General features: G+C 35.5%; 1 protein-coding gene across 9 annotated transcripts in view; it reads left to right on the plus strand.

Annotated features, from left to right (window-relative positions):
- SOX6 (SRY-box transcription factor 6) overlaps positions 1 to 21512 on the plus strand; it is a 385626-nt gene that overhangs the window by 334186 nt on the left and 29928 nt on the right. For all 9 annotated transcript variants that reach the window (XM_040557484.1, XM_040557486.1, XM_040557485.1 and 6 more), the window contains one exon: positions 16152 to 16260. In XM_040557484.1, the coding sequence (XP_040413418.1) occupies positions 16152 to 16260 (109 nt within the window). The remainder of the gene's footprint in view (positions 1 to 16151; positions 16261 to 21512) is intronic.

Genomic DNA, 21512 nt, shown 5'->3' on the forward strand with positions numbered 1-21512 from the left:
GGTGATGAAGATAATGGAAGCCGGAACTGATAGATACAAGTAAAGGCTTTCTACTACCTGGGAGGCCTCCTGGCTGAAGGAATTCCCAGTTGCTTTTTGCAGATAGTTTAAGGCAATATTGCAGTACTCACTATTGAGGCAGGCATCAAAAACAATATAATTTGTCGTACGTGACCAACTAGAGCATAAATCACAACCTGCAAACTATTGAGCACTTAAGTGCATAGTTCATGCATAACTCACAAGCTAGATTGTTTGAACACTTATAAGTTACTTATACATGTAGAATATAAATTGCTGATCCTCCAGTGGTGGTTTGGAAAAATAAGAAAGACTGTATTTGTTGAATAAATTGTTCCCTTCACATAGCTTGTCCATCTGTAGTCACATAACACTAACACCATAAACAGGTCTATCTCAATTGGAAATGCGTAACAGGGTAATAAATGATATTCAACATCAGATTACTCGTACTAAAATCATGTTCAAGTCATAGTAAGCTGTTATAACACTACTTAAAACCTGAAGTATGCCTAACCCACAAGCTGAAATTGCCCAGCTTACATCCTGAAAATCTACAGACAACATTAATTTCTCAGTATTTCACTTTTATGCCTGTGGCCTCTAACATGTTGCAAATGCTTCTATAAGAAAGGCTGGAAAAACATATCAAATTTCTGTTCTCTTCCACTTGCTGACATTCATTAACTGAGGGAGAACATTGAGACAAGGTTTTGGAAAGATCTCCTTTTCACCTCCACCCGTTCCAAAGCAATTTATTAAACAGCCAGTAAGAGAAGTGGACACTTGTGCTTTAATGTCAGGCCTGTGTTGATCAGGTAGCTGTGCATGCTTTCACTGTTATCTTGACAAAGGCTTCTTGGGATAGCAGACAATGGATGCATTCTTATTGCATTGCCATGCTCTTTGCATCCCTGAGTTAAATTGATAAGAGACAATGTCATTATATGACTGCTATTCAGGTGAACTATCTTTTATATACATATGGATTTTTGTTTACTGCATCCTATTTTTACATGTTTGTTCCTTTTCTAAAGTACGGGAACACTCTGCTGTATTTCAGATGCCAGTACAAATAGAGGCTATCACTGGGAGGATATGCATTAGAACTGTACACAAAGTACACTGACACTGACGTGTCACAAACTGTAAAACTTCTTGTTCTATCAAGGGTTCAGCAGGTTGCCAAAACATACTCAGTTGCCAGATCCTCACCAGAATTCTGTTCCTCGCCTGAAGCCAGTCAGTCTCTTTGAATAAATAAGATTAGGTTGTCTGGCTGCGCTCTTCCTCCCAAGGGATTCCCCTTCATCAAGGGATTACCTGCATGCCCTTTTTTACATAACTCCTGTATTTTATTCTTCAGTATCATGCTACAGATCATGTCATATCATAGCTGCTAAACGCCTCATGGATGAAGTGCCTGTCAACTCTTTGTTTCCTTTCAGAAAATACAAGAAATGTGTTCTGAAAAGTTTTGCTCCCAATCTTTTTCAGCCAAGCTTTGTTTCTCTTTCTTTGCAAGGAAGGGGCTAATGAGTTAATATTCACAGTTGTAGACTGACAATATATAGACCAGGACATCTATCAGTCCTCTGCACTGAGTGGCATACTCCAGCTACATAGGATTTTCATTCCATTCAGTGCAAAAGCCATCTGTAGTTAATCAGTATATACTCACCACCAAGGACAGGCAAAAGTAATGAACTGCAGTATGAGAAAATTGTAGTAAATATGTGCATTATCCTATCAGGGAAGGAGATGAAGTGTACTATTTGCTTAGTTTATCAACTGATTTCCCTTTATCTCCATCCATGCCATGTTACTGTAGCTGCCTTGGAATCTGTGTTATGAGACCATACAGAATCCAGTAAAAAGGTTTAAAAAAAAAAAAAAGAAAAAAAAAAGGTTAAAAAAAAAGAAAGTACATGATTTCCTGTTCATGACCCCAGTTAAGGTCTCTTAATGTAAAGCATTTGCTTTATATTATATATTTGAGGGTGGATTTCAGCACATGTGCCTCTCTGAATCAGGACCCACATTACTTATTCATACTTCAACTGTTCTGAGATTTGAATCCTATGGTATTAGGAGTGTTCCTGATGTGATACAGGCTATAGTTTAGGTAGTGGAAGTCTCTGTCATCCTGTTACCATGAGAGACAGGGAAATTTTCTTGCAGTGTTTGCTAAGATCTACCAGCTCAGGTCTTCTTTCCTCTTCCTCCAGCTGCTTCTCTTCCCTACTGCTTACCCTCACTGTGCTTTTGCTGGGACTCTACAAAGTGTCATCAAAACAACATCTTCATGTTGCTGTTGTGTGTCACATTGTAATAGAATAGCACACAATTTCTACAGTAGAATTCCCACTACCATCTTACATGGTAAAAAGTGACTATTATTTCACTTATTTTTGCTATACAGTTTGTGTTCTGTATATAACTGTATTTTTGTTGTCTCTGTATTTGTCTTTGATTTGGTTTCACAACTAAGCTGAACACCAAATATATTTCATAAGCAGAATACCCATTTTAACACGTATTTCTGATTGCTTGGAGGTAGCAAAGGAATAGAGATAAAATTGAAAACTGCATTCTAAGATAACCATATTATTTGTTTCTTTAATATTTCTGTTTTGTTAGTAATTAAATTACTCATTTGGGATCAGGCCCTTTTAGGCTGTGCTTTAAACCAAACTAAAGCAGGCATTGCTCCTGACATGATGATCTTTAACAGAATTGGAAAGGCAAGAACTATATTCAGCCAGGTTTCACATGCTGCCCATCCAGAGGAAGGATGCTCTTAGCACTGGTTCTCTATCCTTGCACTGGGCTGCAGATTGCTGCCCCTTCAAGGACACAGCTGTTTGGACAACTCTGCTGTAAAAGCAACAAAATGTATCTTCAGGAAAGAAAAAAAAAAGAAACCCTCCTTTTTTTTTTTTCAAGCTGAAACATTTCACTGTTTTGAGTTTTCAGCATGACCCCATAAACAGCTGAACTGGAAGAAATAAAGGACTGTGGACTGTGTGTGTTGGAATCCAGTAGATTGGAAGGTGAGGGATGGGGCAGAGCTTCACTGCCGCAGACAGTGTCTGTAAAACTGTGCTTTGAATGTAACGAAGTGTAAGAAATAAGAGTAAGGGAGAGCACAGGTAGGAATATAAAGATCCTGTAGTTTGAATGGTGGATATACTACCGGATGGCTTCAGAGTATATAGCTCTTTCCTTCCTTTTGGCATAATCCCTTTCAGTTCTCCCAATATACAATCATTTGAAATTCCTCTTATGTCTCTGTTTCTAAACCCTAAGAAGAGGTAAACCCAAGCCTTGCTGTTTGCATTCTTCTGATATCAAAGGCTCCTATCCCACTGGGGCCCTTAGCCATAGGAGAGGTTTGAGGGAGGGGGAAGAGATGTTTTTCCTCCTCCTTAGCTGCTCTACTAGATTGGAGGGTGGGGAGGGGAGAGTGAGCAGCAGTAGAATTTAAGGTTCAAAATAGAGGCTAGAATGTGCCTGATGCCTGAGTTCAGCTTGTATACCCACATATCACTGCTTCTTTTGGTTGATGTTGCAGCGGGACTGGAGCTGGGTGGAGGCTGGTGCCTGATGATGCAGAGTGCTCATCCTCTCAGGGAGTTTAGGGAGAGCCCTGGTCAGCCTGTTTTTACAGAAGTCTGCACCCTAGAGATACCGTGTGCCATAGCAGACTGTAGAAGGGTATTTTTCTTTATGTATAAAATCTGTGTTACAGATTTACAGGAAGTATTTATTTATTCTTCCAATTAGCTGAGCCTGAGAATCAGCTAAACAGAGATGGATTTAGAGATCAGCACAATGCAGCAAGATTAAAAAACCCTTTCCATCTGAATTAATGAATTTCAGACTGCTTTTCATAAACTAGTTTTTCAGAAGTCGTCTGTGAAAGCTTGTATAAAGAATTTTTAAAGGTAACTTAATGGGATGGAGAAAAGGTTTAAAATTATCTACTGGGGCTGTTGCAGGAGATATTAAATATTGATTTATTTTGGAGTAAGAATCATACTAAAGAGTGAGGCTTGTAGTCAGATCAATTTATCTAGAATACAAACTGTATAGCTGTATTTAGTACAATGTCAACATGAATCTTAAACAAGTGGATGTGAAAGGTTGAGCATTTAATCTAAATCAGTTGGCTCTCCCAAATCTTCAACAAAAAAAAAACCAACAAACACTCAACATTTCAAACTGAACTGCTCCTAAATGTTTCAGGTGGTTTGTATTAAAAAAAAATGCTTAATTTAGTGAGTTCATATTATCCTGCGCATCATGTTGCAACTAGGAACAAAAATCTATAGTCCAAGTCTTTTCCAAATCTTAAGTTTTTAAAACTCCAAACTCTCTTGAAAACCCAATGTAAATCATTCAAGTAATCTGGCAAATAACACTGTAAGCAATTTTCTGCTACTTGCCACTGCTACTGCACTGCCAAGCTTTTGGTCGTAATATAAAAGTTGGCTCAGATCGTACTTAACCAACTAAAACTGATTATGTTCCCTTTTCAGACTTAAATAGAAGCCAGCTAGTGGCATTGGCTAAAATATTTTTCAGAATATATAAGTGTACATAGGCCTGCAGTAGGAAATCCTTTATCCAAGTGTGACATCAAAGCAGTGCTTCTCAGATAATTTAAGTGTTACATTTGCTTTTGTTTGTACTGTTTTCTTTAAACATATTCATTAGACAAGAGCAGAGCCTTTAATGTTCCATGACTGAAAAATCCATCAAATAGATTTACGACAGAGGCAGTGTGGCATAACAGCCAGTGGACTGGCCTAATGTTTAGAAGTCCTGGGTGCAGTTCTTAGCTTAATCATTGACGTTCTGGGTAAGTGGAAGATAATGATTTCCCCTCTTGGTGCCTGGCAATACTGTTACCAACTTTTTTTCTGGAATGACTTGGGTTCTACTGCTGCACAGTGGTAGGTATTATGATTGTCTACATGTATAGTAGTGAAAGGCTCCAAAATGTTGATTGCTTCCCAGGACATTACTATTCCCTTTCTTGTAAGACATAACTAGAAAATATGAACACAATTATAAAGTATACAAGTATACAAAGGAGTAAGGAAGGTATGAAACAAAAAATTCCCTCTTACTTGCAGATTGCATTTGTTCACAGAGTAGCAAAAATCTTCCACTGGAATTGAGGTGTTGGAATGTTCCTTCAGTAAATTGTACGAGCTTTTTGGTGTATGTCATCTGGGGGGTGGGGGGTGAATGAGGACAGGGGAAAAGAAAAACTTCATTTTAAATGTGGAGAGGTGTATGTAGGACCCAGTCTACACTTACGCTGAAAGGCAGGTCAAAAATAGGTCTTAAGTTGGACATAAGTGGCTAATATGCTCTGTGGGTGAAACCTCTATTGTTGTTAAGATAAAAGAACATTTTCTGAATTGTCATTGTTGCATTGAGCTGAAGAGTGCTTTAATAGATATCTTATGCAGGAGTTTAAAACAATCTTTTCGTGATAAAACAAAACAAATTTTAAAAAATCATTTTACTTCAAATGAAAAGCTAGAGAATGGATTTTTTTCCAGTAGCGTTAGCTATAGATAACTAGTATTTTTGTCTTTGTATACTGCCGCTGTAAACCCACATTTTTTTTTCAGCCTGTAGATACTCATTTTGCATTTAAGATGGTTTCAGGTGTAAGAGTTTCTGGACTCTGCATGAAAAAAAATGCAAAGCCATATAAAGTACCTTCTCTCTTACATTATTTTGATTTCTGCTTCCTGCATTGAAGAGTTACTCCTTCCTTCAGATGTAAATCTCCCCCTGTTTCCAGGAAGTATGTGGTTGCATGCATTTGCTTGCCGGATGTAGAAATGGGAATCTTCATCTTGTTTTATCAGTTGCTTTTTTTGTTTGTTTGTTTTGATAAATGTATAGTGTTCATAAATCAAGTTTGGGCTGTTTTTCCTGGAGTACATATTTTAAAAATGTAATTTATGAGCAAGTTAGTTCTGGTTGCATTAGAAAGATTTGTAAGTAAATAAGGCAGTTTCACTGGTAGGGAGTTGTTTCTTTGCCTTCAGCTAGCCCATCATTAATGCAAGATCTTGCCCACTTGCAGGACTGGTTTTCTATTGTTTTATTGCTAAACAAGAATTATTCTCGTCCGTACCCAAAGGCTTTCAACCTTGCTGAATAAAAGGGGAAAAGGTGTAAGCAAAGAGGAGAAAGTATCTTAGCCTGTGGAGATGTTGTTTAATGTTTATTTTCAGATTCACTGTGAACCTGCAAGAGCTACACACTTTGACCCTTATTCAGTGCAGCACATTAGTCCACACTTACTTTAAGCACATAAATATTTCCCTGGAGTTTAGTAATGACTATCCCTGCCCTTGTGGCCTGTGTTGCAATGGAGTGAAGGTGCTCAGCACCTTACAAAGTTAAGGCCTATATAAGGCTGAAAGAATTTGTAACTTGCTCTCTTCTTTTCGTTTTTTTTTTTTTTTTTTTTTTTTTTTTTTTTGTTACTGTTGTTGTTTCTCTTGAATGAAGATTAAAGACAGGAGATAGTTGAGGTGTACATCTATATCATCACAGGCATTAGGTACATCGCACTTGATATTGTAATCATGCAAACAGTAATCGTGCCTTCCTGACATAAACAGTAAGCAGCACATTTTCCTGAGGTTGGAATAATCAGAGAAAAACACGGCAGTGATGGAGCTACAAGAGGCAAAACATTGCATAATGATGTTATTATCATTGTTCCATTGTCACCTGTCCTTATTCTTTAGTGATATGTTTCTTCTCTCTCTGAACATAACAAAAACCACCTGCGTATAAATAGTGTAATATTTAAGCAGCAGTCGTAAAATGCAACCTTGGAAAAATATACATAAATATACATAAATATACAATATACATAAAATGCTACAAAATGAAAAACAACAACAACAACAAAACCAAAACAGATTGATAAATACAGAAAAACCCATCCTAATCTATATATGCATGATATGCAATTATATATTTACATACAGCACAAGGCAAAGCATATATTTGAACACAGTAGCATTCGGTGGGATTTTCTTAACTGCCTTGATTGCATTTCTAATTCTAAATACGAATATGAACATTTAAGCCCAAGTGTCTTGTGCATCACCAATTTAAGCTACTTCAGGTGTCTTCTGAAAATGGGATGGAACAGCCATGTCTAGGGGCCTGCATTGCTTATAAACAAAAAGGGTAGGGGCCTGCATTGCTTATAAACAAAAAGGGTAGGTACACTCAGCAACTCATTCAGAGCATCACTGGCATCTATACCTGAAATATACAACACTATAGATGTTCAAAGATTTCTGTAACAAATGCACAGAACTTAGGTTCAGATTTTCCCCGGGAGTTTAGTTGTTTAATTTAGAAATACATAACAGTAGAGTATGTGAAACATTTGTTTTTAAACCTTTATAGCTATGATTGATGCTTAGAGTAGGAAAATGTATTTATTGTTATTTGATAACTGATTATTGCATCATGTAGTCCATTTTCATCAGTTTTTCCAGTACTGTTTGATCATGTCACAAAAACTGGCATATGCCTTTCATAACTGAAATGGTGGAATGAAAGTATCTATGACAACAACTGTCACGCATTTAGCTTTTAAAAGTTTAAAATCAAACATATATATGTGTCTGTTTTCATGCACTTATATTCTATATTGTTTATAAAAGAACATCATATTGTTTCTCAAGATGTTTGAGTGGTGCATGTGTGTGTCAGTGTTCTGAATTTTTTTAAGATCTCTCTTGCTCAGATTTGTATGGAGGGCAGCTGAATTTCCTTTGTGCTGTTGAGGTTTGCAGAACACCACAATGACATTGAAATTGGTGACTTCTTTTTTTCCTTTTTTTTTTTTTTCCTTTTTTTTTCCTCATTCCAAAAACATTGTTGTCTTGAACCTAGAATAGTTTTTCTGGTTGTTATACTGCTGTGGCTTCTTGCTAAAGCTGTGTTTTCAGCCTGGGGTATATTACTGGATGATTAAGAGAAAAGGGAATTCAGAATTTGAGAACAGAAACCAGATCTCTCGTCTTCTAAATTCTGTCCCAATTCTAATGCATGACAATGCTTTTAATGAAATTTAGTCACAAAAGAAAAGTTTGGGGAAGCGTGCACAGATATATGTGCACAATCATGGCGTTTTGGAAAAGTATTCCTGTACGCTTTTATGTCATTTTAATGTCTACATTTTTAAATACTTTGTGGAAATGGGAACAGAAATGACAAGGTCCAGCCATCTTCTAAATTAAACCAAAATATAGCCAAATATCTATTATTATTATTGTTCTGTTCTATTTATTTTACTGGAGAAAAGCTTGGTTTTGCCATCTTCTTATGCATTTATTTGTGTAACTCAAATGTTAGAAATATGAATGACCATTCTGAAGGTCCAAGAGTAGCTACTGAATTGCTTGCATTAGTCACTTTATGGCACAAGAAAAACAGTTTTGCTGGTTCCTGATAGAAGCGTATGTCAGTTGTCATTTGTGATTATTTTCATCTGTCTCTCTCTTAAAAATGCGCATGGACACACTTAGCTAAAAGAAAAATGTATTTTTTTAAATGGGTGCATTCCAATTCTTTCTAGTTACAAGGTACGTAGATTTGGTCTTAAACCATTTACCAGCTCTCCCTTAAATCTAGTGGGCAATACCTGATGTTATAAAAGAAAATTAACTTCTCTCCCTGGAAGGCTTCCAGTTAATCATCTGTGGATGTTGGTCAGGAGGAAAGGGAGCAACAGAGAGAAAGAGGGAATTTCTCTTTGACCCCAACAATTGAACAGCTTACACTCTGGAACATGAGATTTGATTATTTTAGCATGTGTTACTAAAAATGTTATTAACAGTCAAAAAATTATCCAGCTCTTTTAAAAACAAGTGACAGCCCAGGCTTTGGACTCTTTCTGACCTCTAGTGAATTCTGCAGCTGTATTATGCAGTGTTAAGTAGAAACTCCTTTTGTTTGTTTTTCATTTACCAGCTGTTAATTTAATTGATTGTCCATTTGTTTTTCGAGGACTAATGAATTCTCATCAGTTTAAGGTAGAATTCCACAGTTTATGTGATTTAAAAAAAGATCTTCACATTTTGGTTGATGTGTAATTTTACTGTAGACTACTGTATGAGTTTGCTGCTGAAACAAAGAGTTAATCAGAGAGTTCTCAGATACTGCCATGCATCATGCCATTGTGCATGAATAAAAGTTTGGAAACCGCATGAAAGCAGTAGTTGGGTTACCACACAACTGGATATGCTTAAGTCTGAACGCTTCATAACTCTAACTACTGGGGAGTTGCAAACTTATAAATAACCTTGCAATTGGTTAAAACCATATTAAAACCATATGAACAAAGACATAAAGCATTTGGTTAAGGGGGCTCAGTAAGTGCAGTAATCCTGTTGAAAGTAATCTAACCAGGGCATATCCATAGCTTAGGAGTCCCTGCAAGTGCAGCAATAGTTAAGGGTATGTCAAAACTTCATATGTAGGAGGGCATAATATCCTACTTAGGTGGAAACATTCGCTATCTGTACTGTTTGCTTTTAAAAAATACTTTAAAAATCATACGCTGCTATTTTTAAAGTCAAGCTTCAGTGCACTGAAATCTGTTAACTTAGTAGTATGTGCTGAATGCTCCCAGTAATCAGGGGATTCATCTAAATCCTTCTTATTTGTTTTCAGAGCTCAGGATGGCTACTGCTCACACTAGCCAGGGGCTCTTGGCATTCTGGTTCTTAAAATCAGACTTCTAAAACAATTAGTTAAAGAGAGTGTTTAAAATTAGGCAGTTTGGGTTTGCATTTGTCTAATGAGTTTTTCGCCTTTAGCACTCCAGTTTCAAACTTTTTATCTAAACACTTTACGTTTGGATTACTTTGCAATTCTCTATTTTGACTTCTGAACCTGTCTTAAAAGAAGAGTCCATATCATGACCATCACTATGAAATTGTGGTCCTGAAGAACTTTGGAGTTTTTTTTTGCTTGTGATGGGCTTGCATATATGATGCTGTCATGTGGAAGCCAGCCGAGGCTTGTCAGTCAGGGAAAAAAATGTTTTAATTCCCTTTTATCTGCTTTTAATCCCTTCCTTCTCAGTCATTCTTTAAGACAGAAGAAAATATTTAATATGAAACCTGAAGACTTTTCTCTCAATTCACCTCTTCAAGCAGGTTGCTTGTTTTGAGGCACTGTAACCTAATACAAACCTCAGTCTGTGGCAGGGATGATAGTCTATGCTGTACATTCAGCATATCAAGGAAGTACTGGAACAGTTTACAAACAATATATGGGCCTTCAAAAACCAAACCCAGCAGTAGGTAGAGGTGAAAATCCACCAAACTGTCCCTTTTAATTTGGTTCCTGAGATCATTCTCTCACATTGGTAGAATTATTGAATTTGTGTATTTCTCTTCCATACGAAAATTGAAAGGTCAGGTTGTATCAATAGCAAAGAAATCAGCACATCCTTTGTCCATGTAACCTGTAAATCAGTGGTTGGAAATGATACACTTTGTATCCTGCAATATCTTAAAATACCACCATTTCTACAATAAGTCAATCCACTTTGCTAACTTAATTTATCACATTTATTGGAGCACCTCCCACTGCTATGCTGTTGAAAACAAGCTCTGGATATTCACCACAAAATTCTAGAAAACCAAAGGCCCTTCTGTGGGGTTGCCATGCTTTTAGTTGTAACAATAATGCAACTATTGTGTTTATCTACTTTGCCATCCAAAGAATTCCAGCAGTTGCATGCCTGCACACCAGTAGGATGATTGACATTGTTGTAATAAGGTTAATGTTTAAACTTCCCACCCATAATAACTAAAATATTCAGAGATAAGGCTGAAAGTTAATTTGTAATTATCCCTGCTGTGCCAAGATGTTGCAAAAGATTCTAAGTGGAGGGTAATTTAACTTTTCAGTCTCAGCTGTTATAAAAAGTAGGAAGAATAAAGCAAAAAGCTTGGGACATTTGTATGTTGACTTTCCAGGGGAAGAAAAAAAAAAAAAAAAGGTCTTGTGATTCCTCATTATTCAAATTGGGAATAAGTTTCTCTGTGTTTTGTTGAAAATGTGCTTTTGATATTTTGAATATAGTAAGTTGTTTGCCTGTTGTTTACTGTCTATGGTACACGAAGGGAGTAGATAACAGCTAGCAAATAAACTGCTAGAATATTTAGTGTGGAATAACTCAACTGAAATATATTTTATACATAAAGACAAGATGTGATAATTATTTGTAGTCATTCTAACTAAACTACTGTCCTCAGAAGAAATAATATCCCTTCAGTTGTATGCTCTGTGGCTTCAGTGAACGACCCATATTAATTCAGTTTCTAGAAACTGGCTCTTTAAATTAATGTTGGTAACTGCTTCCATGCTAGACTGTTGAAATAAAGGGTATTACATCATTGTCCAAACATGTCTACTTAAATAAAAAGTATTTGTTTGCAAAATATATATATATTTTAAATCTTTCACACAACGATCAGCGTGCATGCCATTTTCCATTTCAGTCTAAGCATACATTTCAGATGTGGAAAAAGCAAGCATGTTGAAATAATTTGAGGCATGGGTATAGTCGGATCAGTCTTGGTAATCCAGAAGGGAGGGGTACCCAGTGTATTATTACATTTCATATATTATTTTTCAAGAGATGGATGCAATCAGTCATCTTCTTGCATATGGTTTGAAAAAAACTTGTCGTGCTGGCAAGTAAACTGTTATTTAAGTACACAATCCATGGTACTACAGAAACAGTTTTGCCAAACTTGTCCAAGTATTCTCACATCCTTAAAGATGGTATAAATATCATTTATAGCAAGCCGTTTACTTCAGACTATATGGAATGCCTTCCTGTTCCCCTGATCTAAGTGTCCCAGTTTGCATTATGGCCTTTATTGCTTCTGTTTGATGGAGTGATCAGTAAAAATTTAATGACACTATAAAATAATAAAAATGTCATTAATTTACCACGGATCTTGGATGCAGTGGTTGTAAAGTTACATTAATAAACAGAATATTTTTTACAACAAAAAGCATTGTTACGTGGGAACGTATAAATAACGCACATAAATTTAAGAGCAATTTTACTGTTAGCACACACATTATTATGGAATAGCCAATAAGTGTATAAAACATAGTATATAAAATTTTATGAAAATATACTGTGCACATCAAAAATTCAGCTTTTATCTAAGTGCAGAGAAAAGCCATTATTGTGTGCTTACTGTTTCATTGCTGTTCTTTCACACGATCACAATTTTACATTTGTTTCCAGTCATTTGAAGTTTGCAGCCTTCTCAGAGGAAAAGACTACTGCTTCTTTTTCCTTTCCTTCTTGCTTTAGTGAATTGTTCTTCCACCTTCCACATGTGAAGAAAGAATTGATTCTTTCTGCCAGAACATGACGGAAAAGTTGCTAATTTAATGCAAAGCTAAAAATAATGCCAAAGGGATTGAAAGGCTTGCTTGGTGACTCTGGAAATAAGGGATAACTATCTAGCAGTCTATCTGTCATCACTGGGGCTGCTCCATCACTGACTGTGATAATATGTGAATATGATGGATGCCACAGCCTTGTGGCTCATAACATTTAACATTCATCAGCTCTCACTAACGGGGGCTTTATAATTTAAATATCTTTATTTAATATGCAACATCTACCTCATACATCATAATTTCAAAGCACTTAGAGAACCAACAGTCCTGCAAGACAGTTGAGCAGACTTTAATTTTTTTCAATAACTTTTACGTTTTCTGCATATTTGTGACTGGCAATGCATAAATAAGTGCCTAATCATATCACAGAATGGAAAATTAAGATATGGCTGTTAAGAAGAATCTTTCCCCTCTTTTTTTGCTCATTTTAGAGATGTGATTATTTTTACTGTATATTCAACATAAACAGAAGCACAAAGGATTTGAATTGTTATGGGAAGAGCTTTCAGTTTTCCATGTGGACTCCAAATGACTGTGTTGGTCTAGTCATATGAGAAAAGGTTGTCAGTGCTGTGTCCTAAAACCTTTCTCTAAAATTGTAATGGGAAAACTTAATGTGACTATACAGTGTAAGCTCCATAGCTAGTACAAACAAACCAAAAACATTCAATATAGAAATCCAAAATGCTTTTTCACAGAAGACAAAACACTTGCACTGTACAGAGCAGTGCACTTTATTACAAACTCACCAAAATTTTCTGTTAATGCAAGGGGGATGGAGGTAGCAATATATCCAGTAGTCAAGCTACATGTCTGCAAATATAATGCATGTATCGGTAACATATTTATTAGTGTAGCTATTTATAGGCATTTACTTTAAATTAAAGTATATTTTTAGTTCATATAGGAATACTATGGACAGAATTAATCTTCCTCTCAGTCCTTGTTCATACTAGGAAACAGGTATATTTTTAAAGCATTATTAGTTTAAACAACTATTCTCCTTAGGATGAACTCAAGACAGGAGCAAAGACAAATCCCTTAAAAAAGGATCTGAACCTAGTGGGATAAGTTTCCTTTCTAATGATAAATTTCATATGAATTTGTCGTATTTCACTGAATTGTAAAGATTAGATAAAAACCTTATTAATATTGGGGAACATTATTCTATTTTTATATTTCTTCTGAGTTTGTCTAATCCCAAAGCAAATATTGATTTTTTTTTTTTTATAATCACTGTGATTATTTTCAATAAAAAGCAAGCAAAGAAATGACTTCAAAAGGCATTTCAAACATTTAAATAGCTTTGTTACAGCTTTTCATGAATTTGAAAGAGGAGGTTATGAAAGAACTATAAGTACATCTCCTTTGTTTGACAAGAGCAGGTATTTTTATGGTATAAGTGCTTTCGTTTTACTGTTCCTGAACCTTATCATGTAATTCTCCCTTTTCTCCTTCCATGTCAAAATATTGATATTTTTTCAGAAACTTTTTTTTCTTCCTTTCTTTTTCAACAGAATATTTTCTGGTAAAATCAAAGAGAATGAATGACTAGAAAGATATTTCAAATATGCGTATTGATATGTAGCAGAGTCTGTTGATTTTTGTAGCAGAAAGGTATTTCTCCTTCTTCTGAAACACACTTAAAGGCTGTTCTTCCAAGAATACTGCAGGTGCTGTGTTAACATCCTTAAGAAAAAGCTTTTGGTGCAAATGTTTTGGAAGAGACAATATATGTGCCAAAAGCTGTTTTCTTAGTACTGATCTTTGTTTTTATCTCAACTGCAAATCAGCCTTTTGCAATGGAACACAGAATCCTTGACAAACTTATTTTTTATTCTGTCTAATAGTAAAACAGATCCCATCCTGATGATTCAGGTGTATTGTTACATTGCACAACATCTTTCAGTACAATATTAGAACTCAAGTATTACAGTTCCTTTCTGCACTCACATTTCATTTGTAACTCTTTCTTTACTCTGTGAGTTTCTTTGTATGTGTAATCTCCTTCATCAGCCACAGATTTAACAGAGGAAAATAAGTTATGAAGTTAACCAAATATAAAATGCAGAGATATTTTGTTAGATGATTGAAAGATTCTGTGAAACTTCTTTTAGAAATGCAATTAGTACCTGAAATGCCTTAGCTGCATGTTGTAGCAAATCCAGTGTCAGATTTTTGCTTTCTTTTTTTCCTCTGCAAATTAAAAGAAAATAATAATAATCCATGATTGGAGTGATCAAAAGAATGGGGATTCAAAAGAATTCCTGAATTATTTGGTAATGGGATTTTATTACTGAAATATATTCCTAAAATATAGTGATAACACAAAGAAATATTTGGAGGTGGAATAAGTGAGAAGTCAAGGCCATCAAGGACGATTGATTCTTAAGAACATTTCCAAGCTTCTAACCATCTTGCAGGAGAGAAACTTGTAATCTTTTACGTCTAGCATGCACAGCACAGAACTAGGTCATTGAACAATAGACTGAACAGCAATCAGCACTCTACTTCTGCATAATGCATTAAGTATAACATGGAGAAACTGTTCGTAGAGCTGAAAGCTGGTATTTCATGTCTGTAAATTCAAGCTGACATGACATTTAATATTGTTTCATAGTAATGAACAACAAGGTTTCATTCATTCACAAGTACAACATAATGCCAAGTTTAGTCTGAAGAGGTAACAACAAGGCAAGAGGGAAAACATGTTATGTTCCTTCAAATGAGAACGCTAAATTAATGATAACCATTGAATGCTTTGCTACTGATACACAGCACTACAGAGACTGCTATTGTGAGACAATACTACACTGTCAATTGTAGTGACCTTGTCCAGTAGTTGACTGAAGAACTGGGTTAACACACAAAATACCTTTCAGTTACCAGTTCCAGCATTCCTATGGAGGTCTCCAGCTCTCAAAAGCTTTGTGTTTTTCTAGAAGCGAGCACTCTTTTTCTTTTCCTTTTCTTTCTTCTTTTTTTTTTTTTTTTTTTTTAATCTCCTTAGGTTCCCTTTCTCCTAAAGGTACAATTTAAATTCCTAGACAAAATAATAGTATCAGTTCTGTCATCTATTATTCCTTCTTTCAAATACTTGTCTTCGAAAAACTCTTGCATAAAATTCAGACTTGTGTTTTCTCAGAGGTATGATTGCTAACTTGAATCTCATAGTGGAAAAAAAGTGCTTTTTCCATTAAATTAGCAGTATATTTTAATATAAACTCTTCTTTCAACTTCTGAATTTTCATGTCTCCCAAATGTTGATTGTCTTTTCTAGTTTAAGTTAGAAAATAAGTGGAAAGGCAAAGTGAGCAGCATCAGTCGGCGCTGTTCCCTGCCAAGAGTGTTTTGTATTTGCATGTACAATCATTTATGCATTATGGCAGTGCAGATCAAAATAATTTCAAAGCTTCTGTATATGTTTCACATTTAAAAACTGATTTTCATAAATGCAAACATTCAGAATCTGTAAAAAAAATAGTCCCTGAGTAAAATTTCTAATTAAATGCATTCGTTATTTATTTGTATTTAGAAAATAAGGCATGTATCAGTTTATACATACATGTACAGGCTCACAATGAGATATAAAATATTTAGGCATTAAGACTGCTTCTGTTCTTTTCCAGGAAAGAACAAGATTTGAGAATTTAGGCACCCAGTTAACAGGGAAACCCAATGAAGATGGAAAACTGGGCCCTGGTGTCATTGATCTTACAAGGCCAGAAGATGCAGAAGGTGAGTTGCAATTTTGACTGTGGGTTACTGACCACTGCATCACAGAATGGTTGTGTATCTGAAATGCTGCTAATGTCATAGGTTCTGTCTAGCTTATATCCCAGGGTAGCATTTTATGAGCGTTTTTGTGAGATTGTAATAACTCCATAGCAAAGGGCAGATACATGAAAAATACTGCATTGCATTTATACTCTAAGCCTTCCTACAACATAGCTGTTTTTTCCCCTAGCAGCTGTCAAATAAGTGTTTACGTTTTATGCTACTAATAAAAATGTAGGGGACACTGAGAAAATTATCTCAGAAAGGCAGTATGTACATGTATATACTATGTACACATGTATATATATGTGTATGTATACTGTGTGTACATGTATATAGGCAGTATATACTTTCACCAGTTTTTAAGGATTTAGCAGCTTTGGAGAAAGTTAGAGCTCTTTAAGAAGTCTGTCAACCAGTGCACTCACAAACTATTCAAGATATAGCAAGCACACTTCTATGGACAGACAGCTGTCAAGTGAAAATGTAAAAATATTTCACATTTTCTATATGAATGCCTTATACATGATACAAACCTTCAGTGCATTTGTACTGATTTCAGTGAGAGTTCAGTACATCATGCATTACAGGATCAAGCTACAGATGGAAATCAGTGTTTCTCAAGACTGAGTTTAACCTCTACCTTATCATACATTGGAAGAGAACATATAGGTAGATAGGAACCCTACCAGTGACTATAGTAAGATTAACCTACCATTCAGTTAGCAAAAAATGCAAATTTTCCTCCTGGATTTACTTTTTTTTTTTTTTTTTTTTTAACTTCACAAATTCTAGTTATGCCACTGTTCTTCAGCAAAAAGGTTAAAATATCTTTTTTTTTTTTTTTTTTCTGTTAATCTCCAAACATTTCACAAGTTATCAGTTTGATTTATTCTTGGATCAAAAGAACAGGACCAATAAGCTCATGACTGTTGACCAATAGGGCTTTTTTTCAAATTATTCTTGAAATACAGAGACAGAATTTGCCTGATTAAAAAATATTAATATTTTCTGTGTAGAGAAGTACTCCTCTGACCACAGATTCTGTTCTGTCTCTCTGTGACCCAGAAATAAATGGTCCAGATAAGGCCCCTTCAGTTTGAAGTCTGAAAAATAACAATTGTTATTTTATTTTATTTTGTTTTGTTTTATTTTGTTTTGTTTTATTTTATTTTATTTTATTTCATTTCATTTCATTTCATTTTTATGTACAAGTAGTGCATGATATGTCTGTGATAAAACACCTTAGAGTCCTGATTCTCCTTGCTTGCCAGCTGACTTACGTTATCTTCAATCAGTTCTTGGGCAAACCTAAAGAGCCTTGAACAAGGACATACACTCAATGGAGACAGTGCAAGTTCAGATCCAAGATGTTCCTTGGATCCTTGTTCCTGTATTGACTCATCCATACAAAGGAATAGTAAAATTCTGATTTATTTCAGCAAAACATTCCTACTTATTGGCTTAAAATCATGATTAGCTTGTCAGGTGGAACTGACACATACCATGAGCACAAGCTTACATGCTTTTTGCTTAAACAGTTGTTTTAAAGTAATTTTTCATAGTCAAGATTTCTGGTCTCCATAACAGTAAGATGACTAAAGGTCATCAACTATTTATTAAAAATAATATTTGTTAGAAGGCTATTATCTTGATGAAACATTTCAGATTTTCCCAGTATATATAAATAGATCATTATAAAATCAATAATTTCCAGATTCTCATTGTTAGGGAGCTACTATTTCTAAGAGTCACTTGCTTGTACTTAATTGGATGTGGTTTAAACAGAAAAATAATGGACAGACTATAGTTAAGAAATAATTTTCAGACAGGTGTTTTGCAATATTCTTTTTCTGGAAAAAGGACTTAGGAGATACATGGGACTTTCAAAAGTACTTATTGACTAATCAGTTATTTATAAACTGCTTTGAGAAGAAATTCCCGTCTTGCTGCAACTTCTCATATTTCAACATGTTGAAGAGTATTTTTTTTCCTCAGTTGGGATGAAAAGTGACTACAGGATACTTACAGATACGCAATTACAGATTCCTATGACATAAAGTTCCTGCTAACTCTCTGGGTTTAACTCATTTCCTTCAATTCAACCTTTCTCTTTCTAGTGTCCTTAATTTAGTATCTTGGTACACCTCACGGTACTGACAGCCCTTGTTACTGGATAGCGCAGAACGAAGCTTTGACATATGTAGTAACCCAAGCTACAGTGATGTGTGCCAGTTTAAGGACAGTGCTCATGTCTTTCTAGAGCTGGTGGGGCAGTTTGGGGAATGGTGTGTTGCTGCATGGGAAATCTGAGTTCATGAATGGATTCAGATTTCCATACTTTGTTTAGCAGCCAAGAGATGTCTCTGGAAAAGATGTGTTCGGTGAATACCACTGCTGAGCTGAGAAAAAAACACTGGCAGCATTTCAAAACTGAGCTATTTATTTGACCTTCCAGTTGTAGACAAGGTGAACTCAGATATTAGATAGATACAAAAAAGACCTTCAAAATACCACCCAAGGTTTGCCGCTCATCTTTGGCAAGTTAGATAGGAGATAACACTTCTAACGTGGCATCTCTTAGAGTGGAAGTCCATTGGAAAGAGTACTGCTGAAATGTCAGCAGTTGAATTATGGCCTCTGATGCTTTGTACCGTGCTACAGGCTGTGTTCATTTTAAAAAATATTAATGTTTCTTCCCAATCATCATGAAGCTGTTACAGATCTTCCTAGGTTGCTAGGTCACAAAGTTTTTTATATGCACTGCCAGTATTTTGTGCTTGTGTACGCATGTCTGTTTAAATGTTGGGTTACTAAGAAACTTGACAACTTACTCTTCTGCCTCCTCTAGAAGAAGACAACCTTGTTGCACTGTGGTGTGTTGCCAAGGTCACAATCTCAACTGAATGTCAAAGTCTCCTACTAACCATCATCATAACCTTTTAAGACCTGGTGTGTTTCTTCACACACCTTCTTTTCTGTTCTGTCATTGTTACTTTTAATCTTTTTTTTTTCTTAATATATTTTTGAGTGCACATTGCTGTAGACAACATTAGATAATACTTACCTGTTTTGTTGTATGCTTTTACACAGTCATACAGGAAATAAACATTTCTGAAGTAACATATTGGTGGCCAACTTTAGACCCCACTTTCTTTCTTCATCATCCAGATCTATGAGGTTCAAGTGCATTTGTGATAGAGTGAGTGCATGGCTATGAGGTCTATCAGATTACTCCCATCACCGGAATTTTCAAACTTCAGAATTGTGAAATATACTACACTTAGAAAAGATATATTGACTACTTGTAGATGGCTTTTTTTTTTTTTTCTCTACAGTCTTGTTCTCAAGACAAGGAGTCCAAATTTAGTCCTACTGATGGTCATAAACTGTGGGGAAGTGCAATTTGAACTGCATCCTACCCCCTTGCTAATCTATACCAAGGGAGCTCTGATGGAGTGCAGTTCCACTCCCTGCCTACCTGCACACCTGCATTTCCAAAGGAAACTAAGTGTGCAGAGGCATGGTACATGTCTGTCTCATCCCAGCATGCAGCTGAGACACACGAGATCTGGGAAGTGCTCCTGAGTACCATAGCTTTGACATAGCTTTTAAGCTTCAGGTAATTTGTTATAGAAATATAGAAATATCAGCAAACTTTTGTGTTTATGGAATGCCTTTGTAATAGTATCTTGCAATGATTTCTCTCTACTCTTTATATCTTGTCTATGGTATATGTCAGTGATCTGACTTTGACAGGATCCTAGCTACATTTTCCTTTAATCCTAGGAGTGCTTGTGGTATTTGATCAGAAGCTGAAGCTACATGCGTAATTTTTAAATCATGAATTAGAAGACAGATCTTAAAATTCCCTACATTTGGCTTTATGCAATTATAAGACATAAAGAAAGGATACTGCAGAATGAACTTTAGGACCTAGACTTCTTGTCCCTGCTCAGTGTGTGAAACTTCTTTTAGACTAAGGGTAACCAGGTGTCCTTACAGAGATGAATTAGCATATAAAGTTGTATTCTAAACTTGTGTTACTCACAATGACCTATCTGTCATCTGCACGGAGGCCTGAGAATCATCTGTAAGAGTTTTATATTAAATATGACATAAACCAACATCTCTATTACTTTCTTAGCCACCAGCAGGATTGGGCTAACTATATTAAAAACCATTCTCAGACTGTATTCAAAAACATTGCCATTGACTGTGACACTATTTGATGAATAATCCCCAGCTCTTACAGCTGTATCATTACCTGGAAATCTGAGTTGTCCTGTTAAAATGTGTGATTCAATTGTAGCTGGCAAAATTAAAAAAAAACATGTTTTGAGAGCCTCATAAATACTCAGCAACTCGTATCCAATATTATAAGAAACAGCCAATTATAGAACTAAGCAAGATTTTTTTCTCCAAACTTCATCATTTTAAAGAAAACATCATTCTTTCTGTAGGCTGCTTCATAACTTTGAGAATTTGAGATTGTCAGTATTGAAGAATTGCTAACTATCATGGATGCACCAAGACAGCTTTGAATCTGTCTTTAGCTAAAACTCCTCTATGAACATGACTGACACATATTAACTGACCAGAGTGTGGTAGAATATAGTCAGGAGTCGTTGGTGAGCCCTTGCTAAATTCTAGGTGGAGGAACCTAAAATATTTACTTCTTTTATTTGAGAAGATTGGATATCTAAATACTTTTTCTTGGTTCTAGTTCTAAAACAGAAACTCCTTTCATAGATGCACAGCTTTGGTGATAGTGCTGCTTCTTTTGAATCACATACACCTCGTGCTTGTAGAATGTGCACTATGTTTATAGATTTTTCTATTTTTTGTACTTACAGTCCAATGCTATGGAAAATCTGTAGGAAGTATGTTAAGATTTTGCTTTGTAGTAGAGAGTAATCTGCAGAATAGAACTAATGTTCCTGTTGACAATTACTGATTTTACCGTAGCTCAGGTTGCAGTAGGGTTTCCTTCAGCAATCGTAGGGATTCATATTCCATCAAGACCTGATCGTAAATCCTGCCAAAGAATTGGCTGTTAATATATGGTTTTCTTGATTGTATCCTGAACAACATCTGAATGTTATTGTTTTGCCACTGTCTCACTATGTGATTTTGTAAAAGAGAAATAACTTCTCTATGTCCCATTTTCCAATGCGAAAAATCAGTTGCATTGTAAAGCTAGATTCAATTTT

This window comes from Cygnus olor, chromosome 5 (genome assembly GCF_009769625.2).
Source record: "Cygnus olor isolate bCygOlo1 chromosome 5, bCygOlo1.pri.v2, whole genome shotgun sequence".
NCBI lineage: Eukaryota > Metazoa > Chordata > Aves > Anseriformes > Anatidae > Cygnus > Cygnus olor.